This window comes from Lonchura striata, chromosome 3 (genome assembly GCF_046129695.1).
Source record: "Lonchura striata isolate bLonStr1 chromosome 3, bLonStr1.mat, whole genome shotgun sequence".
Taxonomy (NCBI): domain Eukaryota; kingdom Metazoa; phylum Chordata; class Aves; order Passeriformes; family Estrildidae; genus Lonchura; species Lonchura striata.
The window spans coordinates 90,807,676-90,827,962 of record NC_134605.1 but is presented as its reverse complement, the minus strand read 5'-3'; the positions used below and the strand labels follow the sequence as shown (position 1 = coordinate 90,827,962).

Sequence of the window (20,287 nt, the reverse complement as noted above, 5' to 3'; positions counted from 1 at the left end):
ATGTAATTGAACACACACAAAGTGTCAGCATATTTTATTTCATATAACTACTTCATGAAATTCTTCTTTCCGGACTCAACAGGTCCAAATTAGCTTTTTGCTCTAATTTTAAAATGTATTCACAGTGTATTGTTTCAACACTGGCCATATGATGCAAGTTACAGAGCACGTCTATACATCTATTTACTCTTACAAAGCAAGCTCTGATAATATGCTACAGTTGGGTTATCTTCATTAGATTAGATATTGAATATTTTCCTCACAACAGCAACAAACTTTTCATCTGTTGGTGGCTTCCTCTGGCTGCCAGGCTGTAAGAATTTTTTGATTGTTGGAATGTTGCTGATTCTTCCTTTAAAAGCCTGTAAGAAGCAGCAGTAAAGCCAGTGAGATTAAGGAAAATATAATTCCATCCTTTATAGTCTAAAGATCAGGTGACTTGGATTTTTACTTGTCAGACATATTTATTAAACAGTAAAAGCTTTAAACAGTAAAAGCTAGTTAAAAGTACTAGCTTTTTCTGATCTGTAATGCTGGTGCTGTATCTTAGTTTCCCAGACAGGAATGGGAGAAATTATTATTATTAAAGAGTTAAGATTCATCTAGTAAAAAGTGGAAGAAAAAAAACCCCATACCCTGGATCCCAATCTTGCAGTTATATTTGAGAAAAAAAAAAAAATAGAGGCAAAGACATGACTATCTCAGTGCAAAACATTACAGAAGTCAAGACATGCAAAACTTAACTGCTCTTTGTATATGATTTCTTAAAAATATAATTTTGCTGGCAAAAAGAAAAGGACAGGAACTGCAGACACACCAGGCCATGGACTCCTTCTGGATGCTGTTGCTGTGTTTGACGACATGGAAGTAGCAGTAAAAGGACAAAATTGGTAGCACTAGTGAGTGAATTCCTGCCAGCTGGGACAGCTGGGAAAAGCAGAACTGGGGAAGGTGAGTCCCCAGCAGCTCTGAGACAAGGCATTGCACTGAGTGCAGGTTTTGGTAGTCAGACCAGAGAAGTGCCAGTACAATGGCTCAAAAGATGTAAACATAATTAACTTTTAACAACAGTCAGTGAAATTTGTTTGTTACCTTCCATATTGACACCAGATGATTACTAACCTGCAGCAGAGGGAATGCAGACAGTACATCAGGCTTACATTCTTCTACCATTAAAATGGCTTCCAGCAGATGGACATCTGCCCAGCTTAATTTGTTGCCAACAAGGTAATCCTGTCCATGATCTTTTAAGGCCTATAAAGTATGAACAAACAAAAAAATTCACATGGGATGTAACAATTTTATCTAGTTATTTTGTTGCAGACAGATTTCTGAAAAAACACAGCAGAGCAAAGCCATGCAAGAACCTGTGAAGTTAGAAAGTGATACATAAACAAAAAATTAAATCAGAATTCATGTTTCAATGTGTGTGATCCCATCTCTCACTCTAACCTACTGCTCCAGGTAGCTGTATACCAAGTCCAGTACCACAAGAAAGACTTCATCATACAAAATAAACAGGACTAAAGTAATTGGAAGAGATAAGCCAGTTTACATGTAAGCACACCTTGAATTTTTAAGAAAAAAGTTAAGTGAATTACCAGATGTTTCAGCAAAATTTGAGACTGCTGATTACAGTTTGAAATATGAAATGAATGAAAGAATACAACCTTCCCACCCTTTATCCTGTAAGGAAGGACTACTTTATGGCAAACTGCTGATGCAAGAATAAGACCCTGCCAAAGCTACTAACAAGTGCAATGGACAAGTTGAGATGAACATTGCAGCACAGCTTCAGAGCAGTTACCAGCTCTCCAGCCTACCTTTGTCCTGAAGACTGTCACCCTCCTATCAGGAGCAAGAGAAGCCTGTGTCTGTGCCTAAGTCACACCAAGGCTTGCGTTTAATTAACAAATGTGCAGTGTGCATCAGTCTGTGACTCTGGAAGCCAACTGCTTCTCCAGGCCCATCTGCCAGTTCTGCCACAGAGGCAGCAATCATGGGCAGAGTCACAGCTGATCCCTTCAGGTAGTTACTTCCTACATTGCTCTTACAAGGTCTCCCATACCTTGTTTATCAGGCTGTATGGAAGCTCCCAAACATAGCATCGGAATCTGATTGCCTGCAGGGCTTTGTATTGTCTTTTGCTGCTCCATCTGACTGCTGAGTGTTTAAAGTGAACACTCACAGCTAGGTATGTTTCCTGGCAGCTTCCTGAATGAAAAACACATAGACTGCAAACCCTGATAAGCTGAATCAATGTACATCTTAAACAGCTGGTACAGAAAGAAAATTATTAACCATTTTAACAAAATTAACTAGGCTAAAATAATGGAAAAGTTCAGCTGCTTCTTTACGTAAGCAAACAAAGATTACTTTAAAGACTGTCCTACATTAAGTATACATGCTAAAACATCACAACAGTAGTTTATGCCACCTAGGCACAGGCTTAGAGAATTTTGGTGCGTGTTTTTATTGTTTAATAACTTAAAATACATACCAGAGTTTTAATCTTTGAAATATTTGGGTGTGTAATGAATATCTCGCAGCACAGCCCTCCACTGGTATGGCAGTGGATATATATGAACTGTGATTACAGAAGTGCTGGATTATGTAATTTACATTGTTATTTTACAGGGCAGACACTGTAGGTTTTGTTTTTGCAATTTAAGGCTCTAATAGAGTGGGACATGAAATTGCATCAAGTCCTGTATTTTTTGAGTGGACTTCAGCTGCCTGGCAGCAAAGGCTTCAAGCTGGAAACCCAGCTCATCTGTGAAACAACACAGCTTTGTACCCTTGGCAGATTTCCGAGGAGACCACTGTGCCCTGAAAAAGCACTGTGAGAAAGTGTGTACAGCACAGCCACACATGGCACAAAAGGAAAAGTTACAAACAGAAGCAAACATGTGAGATGAGGATCACAGCTGGCTCAATTCAAACAGGAAAAAAAAATGCACAAAAATTAAAATATCCTTACAGGAGAAATAAAACAACAAAGCAAACAGCAAGTTGGTAGAAAATGGAAGTTCAGTAACATCCAGGCAACGTTCCAGGGAGAAGAAAAGAACAATCCATCCCCTCCTGACCAACTCCTCTCTAGCCAAGAAAGCCTCCTCATGTGCTCTAAGGAGATGGCAGGCATACCAATGCCTTCCCTCACACCTCAGGCTCTTTGCTGCATGCTAGCCAGTAAATAATTGCTTTATGCTTTCTATGCTAGATGTAGCTTGCTTGCAGAAGCTCTCTGTGCACACCTAAGGATGCCCAAGTAGCAATTCAGAGAATGAAAATCATAGTCTCTAAATATAATACATTTAAGCAACAGATTTGAGGAAGAACATAGAATTGGATCCTTAGCTGTAAAGCACAAATATTATTTAACTTTGAATAGCAACAATAAAGGAGGCAGAGTGGGAGACCTTATTGTTCTTTACAACACCCTGACAGGACATTGTAGTAGGGTGGAGGTTGGCCTCTTCTCCCAGGTAATCAGTGACAAAACAAGAGAAAATGGACTCAAGTTGCACCAGGGGAGGTTTAGATAAGATCTTGGGAAATTTTTGTTCATGTAAAGGGTTGTAAAGCACTGGAACAGACTGTCCAGGGAATTGGTAGACTCACCAACCCTGAAAGTGTTCAAGAAACATGGATATGTCACAGGAGGACACAGTTTAATGCTGAATACAGTAGTGGTGCTGGGTTGACAATGAGACTGAATGTTCTTTAGAAGGTCTTTTCCAGCCTTAACAATTCTATAACACACTACACTTCTAGATAATAAGTACTGAAGGCTGGTACAAGTATTGAAATGCATTTAGGCAAAACACTGGGAGCCATCAGCCACTAAGCTAGGTTGGAAAAGAAAGACAGCAAAGAGACCCAGTACTGAAACCAGCCAAGAATTATTTTGTGGCCCTCTTTTCACGTTGCTGGATACTGGCTCCATTATACATTTCTAGAGTTCTACTGTCACGTGCCTTCTGGGAGGTACAGTGTGGGAACAGGAGAGTGGGGCAGGAGAGGGAGCCCAGAACTCACTGTCTCTGTGAACTGCTGGTGATTTATCACTTACCTTTTCATAAACAGGGAAGTACCTGGTTGTAGCTCGTTCAATGATTAAGGCAAGATTCTTTTCTTTTGTATCAGCTGGTTGAAAAGGGAGATACATGATCATTCCCATTAGGTCTGTAGTTCCCTCCACGTACATATCAATCCTGAAACAAATATTTTTGTTCAACATGTATCATTCAAATTTTCCATTTTGATTATTTTCCTGAAATACAACTCTGAAGTGATCACTGAGTAAAATGTTCATTACTGAATATAATGTAATACACTGGTTTGTTTTCTTGGTTCTTCCACTTTGAGAAAACTTCCCATTTTTTTCAAAGCACAGATTGTAAAACGGGATCACAGTGTATGCAATAAGCAAGATAAAAGGCTGCAAATAATGTATTTCAGGTGGAATTAATGCTGTTTTCCATTTATAATCTATTCATTTACACTGTGGGAGAAAAGACTGCATATGCAAAAGACTTTAGGGAAAAAAATAGTTTTGAGATATAATCATGAGAGGATGCTAGCTAACAATTGTCAGTCCATAGTAATCCCCGCAATCTCTGGAGTTGCCCTTCCATTCTCACAAAATAAACCCTCTCCAGTGACAGTCTGTTAGGCATACTCACCTTTAGGTGCAAATACTTCACAGCAACATTCTTTCTGTAAATATTAACAATCATGGAGGAGTGTTAGTAAGTGGCACACTGTTACCATACCAGGCTCTTTCCTTCAGGTCCTTCCCATAGAGGTTGTATTTTGCTGCAATGTAGCTGAGGATGGCTCTGGTCTGCACCATCCTCATCCCATCCATCTCCACCATGGGCACCTGCTGAAACAGCAGGACTCCATCTGGGGAAGAAAAAGGAGCAAGCTACTCAGACTGCTGAAATACTACACCGAAAATAAGGGAGAGACCTGGTAAGAGACCAAGACATTATCAATTCTCAGGGATTAAAGCATCCACAAGAAAGCTCTTCTTTACAGGTCACATAATATTGCAGCTCTTAAAAAAAATACCTCTTGTTGTTCTTTTGTTCTATTTGTGTGAATTTATGGTTAGGGAGTTTCGGGTTAGTTTACAGACTCACCATTGCGCAATTTTTCTAAGTCTTCTTTTGTCTCTATGAATTCTTCCTCAAACTGAAAAGCAACCATAGAAAACAGCAGCGTCACTCCGAAGGTAGCGGAGAAGTGGAAGGAAGTCTGGCAGTTAGAATGCACCTCTCCACACTATTCTCCGTACTTTTCTCATTGTGTTGACCCTGTCGAGGAATCCATTCAGTGCCAGTAGCTGGTGAGCAGCTGCAGTTCCAGCTGCTCATGGGGCCCTGGGAGCCTGAGGCAAGAGCTGGAACTGCCCCCTTTGCACAACAAAGGGCATGGGGACCTGTGGCACTGGCCAGGTGAAACACAGCAGGAGCCCATGTATTCAAACCTTCCCTTATACCTGTGAGGGTATAAAAGATCAGTAGTTTCCTTTCTTCTGGGTCCCTCCCTGGAGGCATACTGTAACTCTGTTGTTACACCATTATTAAATTATTGTAGGGACTGATGGAGAGGCTCTTGGATGGTCAGACAGGAAAGTTTCCTTGAAAGACCACCTACTTCATCTCTGCTCCAGCAGAGACTATAACCCAAGACTTTGATGTCCCCAGCCCCACAGGACTGTTCAATGCATTATGCTCCAGAAAGAACTTCCTCGTTATAAAGACCAGAGTCACCTGCATGAACCATAAATGGATACCAAATCACTCAAAAAGCAGCTGGTGCCTCATGAAATATTAAGAAACTTCTTGTAAATTATGCCTCTTTTACATAGCATTTCTCTCTTAGATCGACTAGATTTTTTTTTTTAATAAGGATATTTGAATAAGGACAAGATCTTGGTTTCCTCAGCACTTGTGTCCAGCAACATTCTTGAGCACCATTTTAAAAAGCCTTTTATTTCCAACAAAGTATAAATAGCTTCAAAAAACCATATTCAAACAAAACCTTAATGTAGAAATTAAGATGTCCTAGGATGGCCTTCACCTGATGTGAATCTACATAACACTGCTGTTGGGGCAGATCTGCTGATTTATCATACTCAGGTCCTGACCCAAAGAACAAAAGGTGCTTTGTTTGGACAGAATGTTCAAAAGATTTCAGGTGGTATGCATGGTCTTTCAGTGGAAAAGACTCATGAGATACAGGGAAGTTATGAGCATTGAGAAAAAGTCACAGTTTTGTCTGTAGCAACAATTTACAATTTCAAGGTATGTTTCAAAAATGATACCCATCAATTCTTTTGTATGTTAAAATATCTTCACTGTGTAACTATGTCATGAAATACGACACAAGCTTGTATCACTCAATCTAAGCATTCTGCATCACAATATGTGATGATGTGCATATCCCTAAGCACAGATGCAATTCAGAAACACTTCCAGAGAATACCTAATGTAATTACAAATCACTTTGTAAAAAAAGGTACAAACCTCAACCCCAGCTGCTGCTAGCAGCCATCGGATTGACTCCATCTTCCCCCTTCCCTTGGTGTAGTGCAGCTTGGGTTTCCCCGCCATGACTTGAGAGTTCTTGTTTCCTGATAAAATCAAGATGATGATCTTACGGAAGCATGCTTTAAATTAGCATTTTGAATGTTCCACTCCAAACTACTGAATACAGTTGGATAAATGAGAAAGTAGAAAAACAATCTAGTCCTTCATACTTGTGCTTGATGCAACAAAGTTTCCTGTGGATTAATGGAATAAAAGAAAAACTACACACTACCAGAATATGCAGCTATTCAGCCACGTCATGACAATAAGCATCTCCTAAATAATACATTATTGTACGTAGTTTTAACAGCTTACTGGGGTTTTACAACTAGAGCAGAACTATAGGGCATTCCTGAATTAGCACATTTTAACCTTGCAGTGATGCAATCTCTTCAGTAGGTGTTGGGTTTTGTCACATGTCATACCATACTTGAAAAATGTACTATATCAAATGAATGGCTTCCAAAGAACACCAAACTAGAGTCACCAGCACTCTTTTCACCTCTCTGACAATTCAGAGCCCTGTGCTCCTTTACAAATATGCTTTTAAAAGCAACATATATCACCAGGCCTACTGCGTTCCCTATCCAGCTGCTACAGTCAAACTGTAACAGAGATTTATATTCTATCTGCCCTGAAAATTTAACTTTAAAATCAAAAACCAGACTGATGGAACTGACCTCTGTTGGGAAGATAAGGCCTGAGCAATGCCCCTGGCAGCAGGGGGCTCAAGTCAGCCCATCAAATGATGGCACTGGGATGAAACACTTGGTCCTTTCAAATTTCCCTACCATGTGCAGTCACATGGCACTGTATGACATGGGCAGCTGATGTGAGCTTGCCTGATGCTGGAAACAAAGCTAACACTGTACTCTTATCACTAATGGGTCACAGAAGAATGAAGCAAATTTCATAAAACAGAGGCACAGAGTAACAGAATGCTTCATTGTTAAGCCAAAGGTTTATCCGTTCACAGGCAGGCTTATTTATGCTTGCATACACTTCACAATACATAGCTGAGCTACAAAGTAAAAATTTTGGCCATAATCCCAAGGCATCAATAAAGAGGCACAAACAGCACAACAGTGACAGGGAGACTGCATCCCTGGCCCACTCCACTGAAGTCCTTTGTGTTGGGTGCTATCTTCCACAGGCTCCACAGCACACAGCCACCACTCTGTTAGGAACTGACTCACAGGAGAAAGAGGTACACCCATCCAAAATGCAGGTCTTCAAAACCAATGCTCAGCTTCCACCTAGCTCTGTGTCATAGTTTAGCAAGAGAAGAATTTTAAAAAATAATACAAAACTTCCAAACACTAAAAAACTAGACATGAAAAAAAACCTAAGAATTTACTCTTTTCTCTTCCACAAGTTACCAGCAAATCAAGTAACCTTTTACAAGACCCAAACAACACGTTACCCTTTCAGTACTTCAATCCTCCCTCAAACTAGGAAAAAAACCCCCAAAATACAAACATATTAAAAAACCCATAAAACCATCAAAGTCAGTAAAAAAAATCAAATGCCAGATAAAAAAAGATAAAGAAATACCTTTATTTAAAAGCTAAAATCATCTTATAAACTATAGAGAAAAAACCTCTTTTTCCCTGTAACACAAAAAACAACAAAAAAAATTTAAAATTAATATCAAACATAAACTTCCATAATAAAATAAATATCAAAATAACTGTAATCCCATAAAAAGTTTAAACAAAGAAACAAGTAATCTTATACCCCAAGGGAAAAAATCTCACCCTAAAAAGAAAAATAATTTAAAAAATTTATAATAAAAACTTCTACCTTTAAACAACTAATCTTTCAAACAATACCCCATAAATCAACATAACCCATATAAAACTGTAAGAAAGCTTACAAAAAATAAGAACTTCACGATTACAAATTTCCCCAAAATACTACTATTCACAATAAAAACACAAGAAAACTGGGTTTTTTTCCTTATAGAAAAGTCTCCATAACATTAACAAAAAAGATTTCTCTCCCTAAGTAAATTAAAAAAACCTATTTTAAAAACAGTAAACTGACTAAAATTTAAATTTTGTTTCTTTACATTATCAATAAGAAAGAAATATATATATAAATAAATAATCTAAAAAATTTGTTCTAATTCTTATCATTCTTTCTTTTAGTTACTGTTAATAAACTTTTCTTTATATCCTTTTGAAATTTTAAACCCACTTTACCTTTCTCCTAATCCTACCTCACAACATAAAATAAACACATTAATAATTAACCAACACCAAACCCACCACACTCTTAAAAATACATTAACCAAAAAAAATCTCCAATTAACGAACCAAAACCACTACACAAAATTAGTATTTCTACCCAGTTTCAAACTAAAACCACCACACCCTGGCAATGTCTGTATCCCCAGACACCTCAGTGGCTGGTAGCAAAGTTCTCCTGATACAAAAAGATGTGCTTGTCAATAGATCATCTTGAGTGGAGCTGGCATCTAATCCAGCACTGCTGGATGCCCAGTTAGATTTCTGACACCTGAATAGCAACAAGGCACTCAAAAAGTGATTTGGCACAGTTCCCTTGCCAGGCCCTACACACACAGGACCATGACCTACACTTCAGTTCTACTTCCCGTGTATGACTTACACTACAACAAGTACGAGAGCTCCTGACCTTCTATACTTCAAAAATACTTTCATTCCCTGATGCTCAGAAAGTAGGTGTTGATCTCAGCTTCACCAGAGAGGAGAACTGCACTTAAACCCTCATGGACTGGACAAACACTCTAACCTACAGCACGTGGGATCAAGGCTGAGAAACACACTTGTAAGGACAGGCTAGAAGAGGCAGAAAGGGCAAACATCCTTGACCTCTCCACACGGCAGAGCTGGAGCTGATAAAATTCAGCCCATGCAGAGTCCTGATTACCAGTCTCAACCCAGTGCTCCACTGAAAACAACTGGGAATATCCTCCTGTAAATGCACTGCTAAAGGTCCAAATTTGGGGTTCAGGCTGAACACTTACATAGGGCTGCAAAACTATTTTGATGACCCTTTTATGGCTCTGTAAATAATATCCCTTGGTAAAATAGAGAGCAGTGATAAAAGAGTCACAAAATTGCTAAATTGTCTTCTTGAATAGCAATAATGGACCTGAAAATTAATCACAAACTTTCTTGATGTTTTAATGTGCTGGAGCACAGCCACACAGGTGTCAGAGAGGCAGCTACTGCTGTGACGGCTGTATTAAAAACGCGTCACATCGCTTTGTCCAAAACAATTCAGGCACCAGCCTTTCGGTGAGGAACAAGTAAATGAATTTAGCAGCAAGCTTATAATGTGATCCAAGATTTTAAACCTTCTTCGCAATTGGATATGGGCCCCAAAGTAGTTCTCTGCACCGCTTTGTGGCTCGGCCCCGTCCCGCACGGGGCTGCTCCGCAGGGCGGCCCCGCAGCACAGCGCGGCCCCGCCCGCTCCGGACCGTCCTGAGCGGCCAAGCCGGGCTCCAAAAGCTTCCTTCCACCGCCGGGGCTAGGAGTGGCTGGACGAGGGGAAAGGCAAAGTACTCCCAGAGATTGCAAAACTTGCACTCCAAAGAGCAGTTTCTCTTCAGCTTCCCCGCTGATCCTACCCAGAGCCAAACACACACCCCCCCCGTGCTCACCCTCCCGCCCGTCCCTGCTACAGGAGAGAAGCTGGGCGATAACCCCTGGGCAAACTCCGGGAATAACCTCGAGAGCAGCACGGCAGGACGTTCCTGGAGGGCCAGCCGGTCTGTCACGCACCTCGCCCTTTGCCCTGCGGGCAGGAGCCCCGATCCCGGCAAAACCCACTCACTCCACCGGGCTGGCACCGCCCGGCCCCGCCGCGACCCCCGCCCGCCGCCGCAGTACCGTGTGCCCGGGCCGCTCCGCCGCCACAGCACCGACACAGCACCGACACGGCACCGAAACAGCACCGAAACAGCACCGACACGGCACCGACACGGCGCCCGGCCCCGCCGGCACAGAGCCCTCCCGCCCCGGCAGGCGGCCGCTCCCTGCCCACCGCCCGCCCCCGCTGGCTCATCACCAAACTCTACCGCCGCAGCTCGGGGAAAAGCCGCCTCAGCCTTGTCCCTGCACTCTTGCCGAGTTTCTATTGCAAGATGCGGAATACGTAAATATTTTCTTGACAAAGGATGTGATTTGATGTTTCGTCTTTGTACAATTTCAAGCCTAATCAACGAGAAAGAAGTTCTAATCTGTGAAACAGAGAGCAGCTACCAAACAAGGTCTAAGTGAAGTCCAGCTGTGGGAAAGAGAAATTACTTGGCAGGAGAATTGCCTTTTTAAGGGTTGAACATGTTTTAAAGATCTCAAATCTAGGGGGAGCTTAACAAGGCTTGGAAAGAAGGATGTACCTCTGATAGTGGATACATAAAATACAGAATTTACAGGCCACAAGGGCATTTGTCAGAACTCCCAAGATAAGGAAGAAACTAAAAAAGCAACTGTGCTGAGATCAGCTCTGAACGGGTAAAAGATAATTCTGGCAGGGAGAGATTCCCACACCACTGACTCACAGCCCACCAATTCAAGAAACCCAACTCAAAAGAAGAGAAGGACCCAGCAAACAGACTAATTAGCATGAGAAGAGAGTGAATCATTAACCAATACAAGAGAGAACACTAATTATTAAGAGAACTAGGCAACTTGTAGTCAATGAACATTAATGCCCTTGCTTGCTAAAAATGAATAAATAGTAAAAACTTGTCGTTGATTTTAGGAATACGACTAAGCAACCAGGCTTGCACAACTCTGAAATTCATAGCCAATGTCTCTCTTAAGTGTGTAATTATTGGTTTGTTGCACACTGGGTAACAAACCTAGGTTTTCTGGATAACATTTCCACTGGGCTGGCTCAGAGGCAGCTGCACATCAGGGACATGGCCAGGACACACTGAGCAGAGGACAGGCTTAGAGGCCCCGAGGCAGCAGTGACTGTGTGACCAGGCAGAGGATGGGGCTGCAGCCCTGTGCAAGGGGTGCCAAGCACTCCTTGTGCTAGGGGATCTGGCTCTGTGTGGCCAAAAAGGGGCATCTCTGTGGGGGATCCTGAAACCACATGGACATGCCTGGATCTCGTCCTGGCATGGAGTCAATACCAAAAGGCCAAGTTGCTGGCTTGAGTTTCTGACAGCACGCAGCAGCTGCCACTGTCCAAATGCTTCAGTGAGGCAGGAGGGAAACAGCTCCTGCAACAACTCTCTGCAATATATGCTTTGCTGATGAAAAATGTGGGTTTATGTCCTCTTTTGATGATGAAAAATGGTTCCAGCTGCATGAGATTACTTATGGAGAAGCTGTTTAGCAAGAGCTACAGAGCCCTGAGTTTGCTTAGCTGAAAACTGCCAGTGTGCTCGGGCCACTCTGCCGCCACAGCACTGACACAGCACCAGTTGTAGCTGGATTTAGGGCACTGGCTCTTTCATTTACAAACTTGGTTTATTTGGTGTTTAAGTAATATCCCAGAATCACAGAATGTTTTGGGTTAGAAGGGACCTTAAAGATCATCTATTTTCAACTCTCCTGCCCTGGGCAGAAACACATTTCAATGCATAAATGTACCTATTCATCAAAATTAAACAGTCTTGTTAACCTCAGTAGTGGAGCTTGATCTAAGGGATTAGAATGAAGAATTCCAGTACAACTTCTATTAAACTTGGTTTAATATACAGTGGCATGAGTCAATATGGATTTCCACATTCCAGGGTCTCATTAAGACCTGACACCATCCTGACTCCTCCTCAATAAGTTTTAAACTGGTGGCCGGCATTTGTTTCTCAGAGTCTGCAAAGGACCTTCTGATAAAGAAAATGTTGGTGAAGCTGCAGTACAAGACTTCAAGTGTCTAGTGACAAAGCAGAGGTGTAGTAGGAGCTCTGGTCCAAGGATATTCCAAGTTAAGCTCAGAGGAAAGCTGAATCCAAATTTTCATCCTCAGCTAACCAGAACCTGCAGTCTTTTCCTGGCATTTCCCAGACAAAAACAAAACAAAACAAAAAAAAAAAAAAAAAAAAAAAAAACAAAAAAAAAAAAAAACAAAACAAAACAAAAAAAAAAAAAAAAAAAAAAAAAACAAAACAAAAAACCCCCCCACAAAAAAAACCCCCATAAACTACTTGGGATTATCTCTCCTAATTTTCCAACAATTCTTGGGAATGCCAGAAAAATAGAACCATACAGATCTTGGGCATAGAAGTAGCAGCAAGAAATCAATGAGCAGCCAGGTTTTGAATATCAATAGCAGGAATTTATTTCAGGTATTCTCTAGTTATTTAAGGCATTCTGTGTTGTCCAACACACCCTTTATTTACTGAACTATTTTCTTTGCTGGTAGGATCAAAAAACTTGGTTTCCAGTGTTTTCATTATTTTCCCACTGTCAGCAAACACAATGAAATAGTTTCTGCAGCTTTAGACTCAGTAGAAAATTTTGATCACTTTAGGTACCTCTTCCTCTCGTATTAGTGGTTTCCTCTGGCTGCCAGGCTGCAGGAATTTCTTTATTGTGGGGATATTACTTATTCTTGCTTTGAAGCTCTACAAAACAAAACAAAACAAAAACATCTCAGTGTTTAAGATTCATTGCAACTGTCAAACATTCAATGTTATCCATACTCTGAAAGTCCCATTAAGACTTGATGCTGCAGAAGAAACTATATGCATGCCCCTCTTATGCTTTTGGGGTTGTAGTGACAGAACGTGGCATAATAAAAAAAAGAGTATGTGAGGCCACCTAAAATTTCTTAGGGTATCTGATTACTTTGTATGTTATTTCTGACCCTCCCACTCTCCCATATTTCTCAGTCACTTTAAATCAGTGGTCCTTTCTAATTCATTCTCCATTCAAACTGCCCATTCATTTACCTGTAAGAGAGGAAATTTGGCAAGTATATCAGGATTGTACTCCTCTGCCATTAAAATTATTTCAAGTAATTGAACATCTGCCCTGCTCAGCTGGTTGCCAACCAGAAAGTCTTTTCCATGGTCTTTCAAAACCTAAAAACAGAGAACCAGAAGCAGATCATGTCTTTTCTCTGTGTTACTTAATATGATATCTTCAAAGCACAGAAATGTCTGTGAAAGAAGGAAATGCAGTTCAAACACCTGTAGTACAAACAATGATCTGATGGCACTGCCATCCTAGGCATCATCTATCAGCTCTTTCTCTTCTACATTTCTGTCTGGCAGTTCAGTTGTGCTCATCTTGCCTTGGCTGCTGTAGCTGCATTGAAGGTTAAGCTGTAGGAGATTCAGAAGGAACCATAATGCTTTTACATAAGCATGCATGGTACAGGGCCACCTGCACTTCAGGAGAAAATTTGATGTCAAAGCCGGTGCTGTAGTGCCTTTTGTCTGAAACAACACACACACTGAAACATGGACATTTGGGGAGTTCAGTGTGTGCTGGGTTTTTGCAGCTTTACATCTCTCCCAGATTTGAAGTGCCTTCTGTCCCCTCTGTAGTGTCCTGTCTCCACCTTGATCCCAGCACCAGTAGTTTGTTTTTTCTTCTGTTGTCCTCCATAAAACTTGTGTGCTTCCAGGATGGAGGTTCAAGATAACAGTATCAACACAGCTACAACCTCTTTGCCACATACCTTCTCAAAGACTGGGAAGTATCTGTTTGTTGCCTTGTCCATCATATTTGCAAAATGTTGCTCCTTTTGGTCTGCTGGTAAGTAGCGATATTTCAGGAGTAACTCATTCAGATCGAACATTCCTTCTACGTACATATCGATTCTGAAAGGAATAGATCCACTTGGTCAGGCCACACACAGTAGCTCTGAACAGCACAATAACTCCTGGCACAACTTCACTGAAATGCTGGGACATCCCTGCCCCTTTTAACTTCCACACACATACCCTGACAAAGTTCCCCCCGGAATGCAGTTGCACTGGAGGCAGGCAGGAGAGGAGCTTGGGCCAAAGGCAAATGCAAAACTCCTAGGCAAAACCTAAACACTGTAGCCATCTCACTTACTGGGACTGATTCTTGTCTGGACTATGCATTTTTGCACCTGACTACAAAATTGTCATGTGTGCCATCCAAACTTGTGTTAAAAATCTAATCAGACAGCCTAAGTTTAACAGCAGGTCCATACCATTTCTAGCAAATATCTTGACACATGTTTACCAGTGCTTATTAATTTCAAGCATTCAAAAATATCTCAGGTCAAAACTTGCCCTAGGCCTCCTGTCTTTTAATAACATGTTATTAATTCTAATTCTATACTAATTCCTGGTTATTAGAGAGAGAAGAGTTTTTGTTTCTTTAAAAGACATTGCCCTGAATGTGATGAGGAGAAAATGATGCTGCTGACAACTGCAGGAGAAAATGAAAAGCAGCATCAGTAGGACAGTCTGCCCCCCTGACCGCTGTCTTCTGATAAGTGCATTGACCTCTGATTGATGATTCCTGGGCTCGCTTGCCCTATGGAATCCAGCTGGCTGTCTCTGCTGCAGACATCAGCTGCAGTCACAGCCAGCTCATGCTGCACAAAGCAGCGCTGCTCTCTCCCACTGAATCAAGCTGTGAGCTGGGATATCCTTGAGTTACACTGGGCTGCAGTGTGAGCTGGGGTCTAACAAGCAAAGGTGCTACTGTTACAGTACAGGGCTCTCTCCTTCACGTCCTTCCCGTAGAGGTTGTACTTCGTTGCTATGTAGTTGGCAATGGCTCTGGTCTGCACCAGCTTCATCCCGTCGATCTCGACCATTGGCACCTGCTGAAAGAGCAGGGATCCATCTAGGCCAAAGGGAGACAAAAGGAGAAGTTCAGTCCCTGAATGAGGACCACCAGTATGTGTTAGGCAAAGCAACCACATGTGTTATTTTATTGAGACTCTGAATCATTCAGGCTGGGTAAAAGACCTAAGATCATCAAATCCAACTGTAAAACCAACAGTGCCCAATTCCACCACCAAATCATGTCCCCAAGTGCACATCTACACACAGTGACTCAACCACTTCCTTGGGCAGCCGTTTCCAATGCGTGACAACCCTTTTGGTAGCAACCTTCCTCATTCTTACAAGAAGGTGTGGAAAATGCTCACCATGCAACAACCTTTTCTTAATGACATTAATAACTTAATACGATAGCAATGAACTTGTGAGAATTTCAGATTTGGGGGAAAAGCCAAATGCAGAATTTGCAGCTGCCTCACACTGAAAAAGATATGTACTGCATGGCTCTAACATAGGTGGTTTTCATGGAGGTTAATACAAAAAGGAAGGATTGAAGGATCTGATCTAGCCAATTTCTGTCATGTTTTGTTAAATATATCTGGACTTTCTAAGCACTGGCCACACACAATGTGAATAATAATGAACATATAAATTATAGTGAATATAAAAGCATAAAAGATCTTTGTGACTACTTTATTGACTATACAAATGGCATCTCATCTGTACAGGCACAAAGTAGGAAAGAGTGAGTTCTGTGAGATTCCTGCAAGACCCAAATATCACTTGGAGTGAGGCAGGATCCATGCAACTCTTTTGCTAGCATGCAGAAGACTTGTCTTAGCAGAAAGGAAGTAAAAATACCTTCAGAAAGAGAGGCATCAGGTCAGAAAAGTGTGGAAGAGTTTTTGCATTATAGAATCACATTTCTTGACTCAGATAACTGATCAGATATGTTTCTCTTTGTAAGTGTGCATTTAGCTTTGGGACACGCTTGTGTCCCAAAATATTTTTTGAAAGGCAGCCTGTAACAGGGGGACCTGTCCTACAGGACAGCAGGACTACAGATGCCAACCCAAGCTCAGATTGCTTTTGACAGACCAGGTGAAGAGCACAGACATGCAATTTAGTTTAGAGGAAACATGATTATTACGATCAGGAAGATGGAGGCTAAAGCCAGCACAGTGGGTAGTTGCTCTGGGAGGCAGGAAGGCAGCAGAGGTATGTACAGGTAAACTCGGAAGTCTAGAACTCTGTTTTCATAGGGATTATAAAACAACAACTTTGTAGGCAACCTAAGATGCTAATGAATGTCAAGATGATCTGATGACAAAAGCTTCTATTCTCATAGGATGGAATGCAATGGACACAAGCTGAAGCAAAGGAGAGTCAACCATCTGAACTTGAAGAAAGGCTCTTTGACTGTGTGGGTTGTCCAGAGAAGCTGTAAATTCTCCATCTTTGGAGATACTCAAAACCCGGCTGGAAATGGTCCTGGGTAACTGGCTGGAGGGGGCCTTGCTTGAAGAGGGGAAGTGAAGTAGACCTTTTGAGAGGTCCCTTCTGACCTCAGCCATTACGTGATTCAGCGAAGATTGAAGCAACTGCATGATGACACCACCTAACGCTGCAGTGTGCACCTCTGAGACTTCATATACAAGTCAGTTAAGAGATTTTCTTTTTAAGACACTAAGACTTAAGAATTCTTTGGTGTTCTCAGGCAAGTAACTCTAATTCTAATTCTTCTTATTCTTACTATTGCTGCTATTATCTAAAAGTGAAGGAAACTTACCCTTCTGTAGCTTTGTCAGATCCTCCTTTTTTTCTAGGTAAGATTCTTCAAACTGCAGGAAGGAGAAAAGTTCTGTTGTCATTCCATGATTTAACTTCTTCCTCATTTAGGTAAAGAAGGTGTAAAAAGATGTGTTTTGGGCAATTTTATTTCTTAAAACACGTATCATATTTGAAAGCTGTCAGGTACATTGGCCATCACTGTGACAGAAAGACATGGATCTTGAAACACACAGATTCCCATACTCCATCTCTGGTTAGTATCAGAGGTAAAAAAAAAAAAATACTTTGTGGTTTACAATATCCAGTACCTTCAAAGGTAAACTACGTCATGACAGCAATAATAATCTCTTGCTGTTTTGGAAATTGGAATTTAACTGAAGGTACTCAGAATTGCAGGTGCTTGACCTCTGTGATCAGAAGATTAAGAAGCCAGGTTCTGCAGCTGGGGTTTTAAATCTCTTCTATCTCTAGCTACATGGGAGAAGCATTTGTGGTGCTACCAGCAGGTTTTGCACCTGATGCTTGGAAGTGAGCCAGGAACTTGCCCCCTGCTTGGGTTAGCTTGTGGTCACTCTTGGCTTGCTCAGCAATGCACTAAAGGCAGAGCACAAAACTGCTGCTCAGTCACCCTTTTCAGAAGGGACAGTAAAAGCACATATTTGTCACAGGATCTCAGTATAAAAGACCAGAAGCAAACCTCAACGCCAGCTGCTGCCAGGAGCCACCGAATTGGTTCCATCCGGCCACGTCCATTGAAGTAGTGCAGCTTGGGTTTTCCAGACATGTTTCCACGTGCCTAATTCCCTAGTATCTGCAATGAAGTTTTGCAAGATAAAGATTCACAATCCTTGTTTGGAGTCTAACTGGCTCTCAAAGTTATCTTGTTTGAAACCATCAGTTATGGTCCAAGACTTGAATCAATTAATAGTGGAGTTAAAAGTTAGATTATATTGAGAGACTGCCTCGCATCATTCTGCCTTCAAATGTTTCTTACACATGCAGAATATTTAAGCAGAAACTCTGTAATTAGAGCGATTGGCCCAGTCGGAGAACAATTGAATCAAAGCCATTTACATCCAAAGCGTTCCGTTCTGGCCATAAAGCAGAGGGTGCTCCCTGTGTATGTTGGCTTTATCTCAGAATACAGTTTACTGTTTAATCGGATACATGCTACAAAGTCATCAGTTTCTGTGCTTGCTCAATCAGCCATTATGTTCCACTATAACCGGCCAGGAAGGAATTCCTTCCTCAAGTCAGCCACTTTTACAGCACTCCCTGCTTCTGTAATTTCTTCAGACAAGCTCCAAAACATGGAAATTAATTTTGCCTCTAGTAACATCACATTTGCCTTTACCACAGGCACAGCCTCAGGGCAATGTTTGCTTGGTCCAGTTCCAGCTCTGCTGGAATTTCAAGTAACAACAGTTTCTAGGCAGACTGTCACCCACCCGACTCAGAACTACGTGTGTACATCAGCGACAAACATACACAAATAGTGCCCAGCCTATACCAGCCTCACAGCTATTGACGCCCTGTCAGCAACAAAGCTGAAGCATTAACAGCAGCAAAAGGAAAAGGGCCAAACCACCACCATAATCCCCTTGTAAATAACGTTAGCTTCTCTACAGTAGAAAGGAGGAGGTGAAACACGCCTCACTTGTGAGATCTAAACTTCTTTTTCTTAATTCTGTATACCTCAAAAGCAGCTGATTAAGATTTTAACATTTAGTACACATAACCTTGTTAGTAAATAAAGTACATACACACATTTAATCTATAAAACCCATTCAGTGACTGAGTTTCGTGTACAATAACTCCCTGCATGTCCAAAATAATATCCCCACTTACCTTGTGCACTGTGTAACCCACTCTAAACTCACAGCAGTTCTACCTTGAGATTATATAACTCTGGAGCCCCTCCTACAGAGAATTACAAACACTTGCCTGCAAATGAGAAACCTCTTTCCCTTAAGCAAGCAAAACAAATTAGCTCTGTTTAGTTACTTCTCACCTACAGAAAATAAATTGCTGATTACTGCTGACAATGTAGAAATGTAAGGTAGATGAGAGGTCATGGTTACTGGGAACATCTGTGCCAGCATAAAATAGTAATATGCTTCCTATTTCCTAGTTAAAAATCATTATAATGGCTGAAAAGCTCACTCAGTAGAAAAGAATGTTGCTAAGCCAATCACACTTTTATTCTAATGTTTTCTGTATTTTACTTTTTACACGTTGCCACTCTACATAAATCACATCAACTAATTCAGCTCAAATCTATTACAAGCTTCTGTGCCTTGCTTAGTGTATATTCCTTAAGGACACTTCTGCTGAATTTCATCTCTGGACATTTGGGTCAGTTTTGAATTTTTTTCCATCAAAAACATTTCCCTGAATTTGACTCAGTGAATATACACAATAAAGAAAACTGTGAGAGACAGTGAATGAAGTGTGGTAGCAGAAGACAAACTGCACTCTGCACTCCTGTTTTCTTTGGCCAACTATATTGATTTCCATATGTCAGTACAGAATTGTTTCCCATGCACCATCCTGCCTATCTAACCTACGTGATTAATACTGATATAGTCAAGGTCAACATATACATGCTGAATTGCTCTGAACATAGCTGTGAGATGGGATATTATTCTTATGTTACACAGGGAGGTTGTATAAATTACAGTTTCTCACACACAAAAAAAATTGGTTGTTACAGTAGGAGGGGCTTTCTCCTTCAGGTCCTTCCTGGACACTAGCTGCAAGTGTTGTTTGAATGCTTCAGTAAGGCAAGAGGGAAACAGCTCCTGCAACAACTCCCTTTAACATATGCTGTGCTACTGAAAAATACGGGTTGATTTCCTCTTTTGATAACAAAAACTGGTTCCAGCTGCATGAGATTTCTTATGAAGAAACTGTTGGCTTTAGCAAGAGATACAGAGCCCTAAGTTTGTCCAGCTGAAAACTGCCAGTGCTCCAGTTGTAGCTGGATTTAGGGCACTGGCCCTTTCATTTACAAACTTGGTTTATTTGGTATTTAAGCAATATCCCAGAATCATAGAATGGTTTGGGTTAGAAGGGACCTTAACTCTCCTGCCCTGGACAGGAACACATTTCACTACATAAATGCACAAATTTATCAAAGTTCAACAGTCTTGCTAACCTCAGTACTGGAGCTTGA

The 20,287-nt window shown here is 41.2% G+C and overlaps 2 protein-coding genes across 3 annotated transcripts; both read right to left on the bottom strand.

The window, feature by feature from the left end:
• Positions 1-22: 22 nt before the first annotated feature.
• Positions 23-10,632, bottom strand: LOC110482210 (glutathione S-transferase). 2 transcript variants are annotated; one of them, XM_021551286.3, is made up of 8 exons: positions 10,552-10,632; positions 10,484-10,518; positions 6,540-6,646; positions 5,151-5,202; positions 4,779-4,911; positions 4,076-4,217; positions 1,123-1,254; positions 23-362 (listed from the first exon to the last, which is right to left on the bottom strand). In XM_021551286.3, exons 3-8 carry the CDS (start codon positions 6,624-6,626, stop codon positions 240-242), a joined length of 669 nt encoding a protein of 222 aa, XP_021406961.1. In that variant the 5' UTR covers positions 6,627-6,646; positions 10,484-10,518; positions 10,552-10,632; the 3' UTR covers positions 23-239. The 2 variants fall into 2 exon arrangements, with proteins under 2 accessions (XP_021406961.1, XP_021406962.1); XM_021551287.2 differs by having other exon boundaries at positions 10,484-10,600.
• Positions 10,633-12,862: 2,230 nt separating this feature from the next.
• LOC110482139 (glutathione S-transferase-like) lies at positions 12,863-19,004 on the bottom strand. Its single transcript, XM_021551109.1, has 7 exons — positions 18,961-19,004; positions 17,810-17,923; positions 17,111-17,162; positions 15,250-15,382; positions 14,235-14,376; positions 13,501-13,632; positions 12,863-13,173 (listed from the first exon to the last, which is right to left on the bottom strand). The coding sequence occupies exons 2-7, from the start codon at positions 17,894-17,896 to the stop codon at positions 13,054-13,056; spliced, it is 666 nt and encodes a 221-aa protein (XP_021406784.1). The 5' UTR covers positions 17,897-17,923; positions 18,961-19,004; the 3' UTR covers positions 12,863-13,053.
• Between the last annotated feature and the right edge of the window lie 1,283 nt (positions 19,005-20,287).

Coding starts and splice junctions, on each gene's coding strand:
- LOC110482210 (XM_021551286.3), bottom strand. CDS start 6,626: ATGGCGGGGAAACCCAAGCTGCACTACACCAAGGGAAGGGGGAAGATG. Junction 5,203..6,539: donor TAGCAGCAGCTGGGGTTGAG/GTTTGTACCTTT, acceptor GTTGCTTTTCAG/TTTGAGGAAGAATTCATAGA. Junction 363..1,122: donor CTGCATTCCCTCTGCTGCAG/GTTAGTAATCAT, acceptor TGCTTCTTACAG/GCTTTTAAAGGAAGAATCAG.
- LOC110482139 (XM_021551109.1), bottom strand. CDS start 17,896: ATGTCTGGAAAACCCAAGCTGCACTACTTCAATGGACGTGGCCGGATG. Junction 15,383..17,110: donor TCTGACAAAGCTACAGAAGG/GTAAGTTTCCTT, acceptor CCTTTGGCCTAG/ATGGATCCCTGCTCTTTCAG. Junction 13,174..13,500: donor CCAAATTTCCTCTCTTACAG/GTAAATGAATGG, acceptor TTTGTTTTGTAG/AGCTTCAAAGCAAGAATAAG.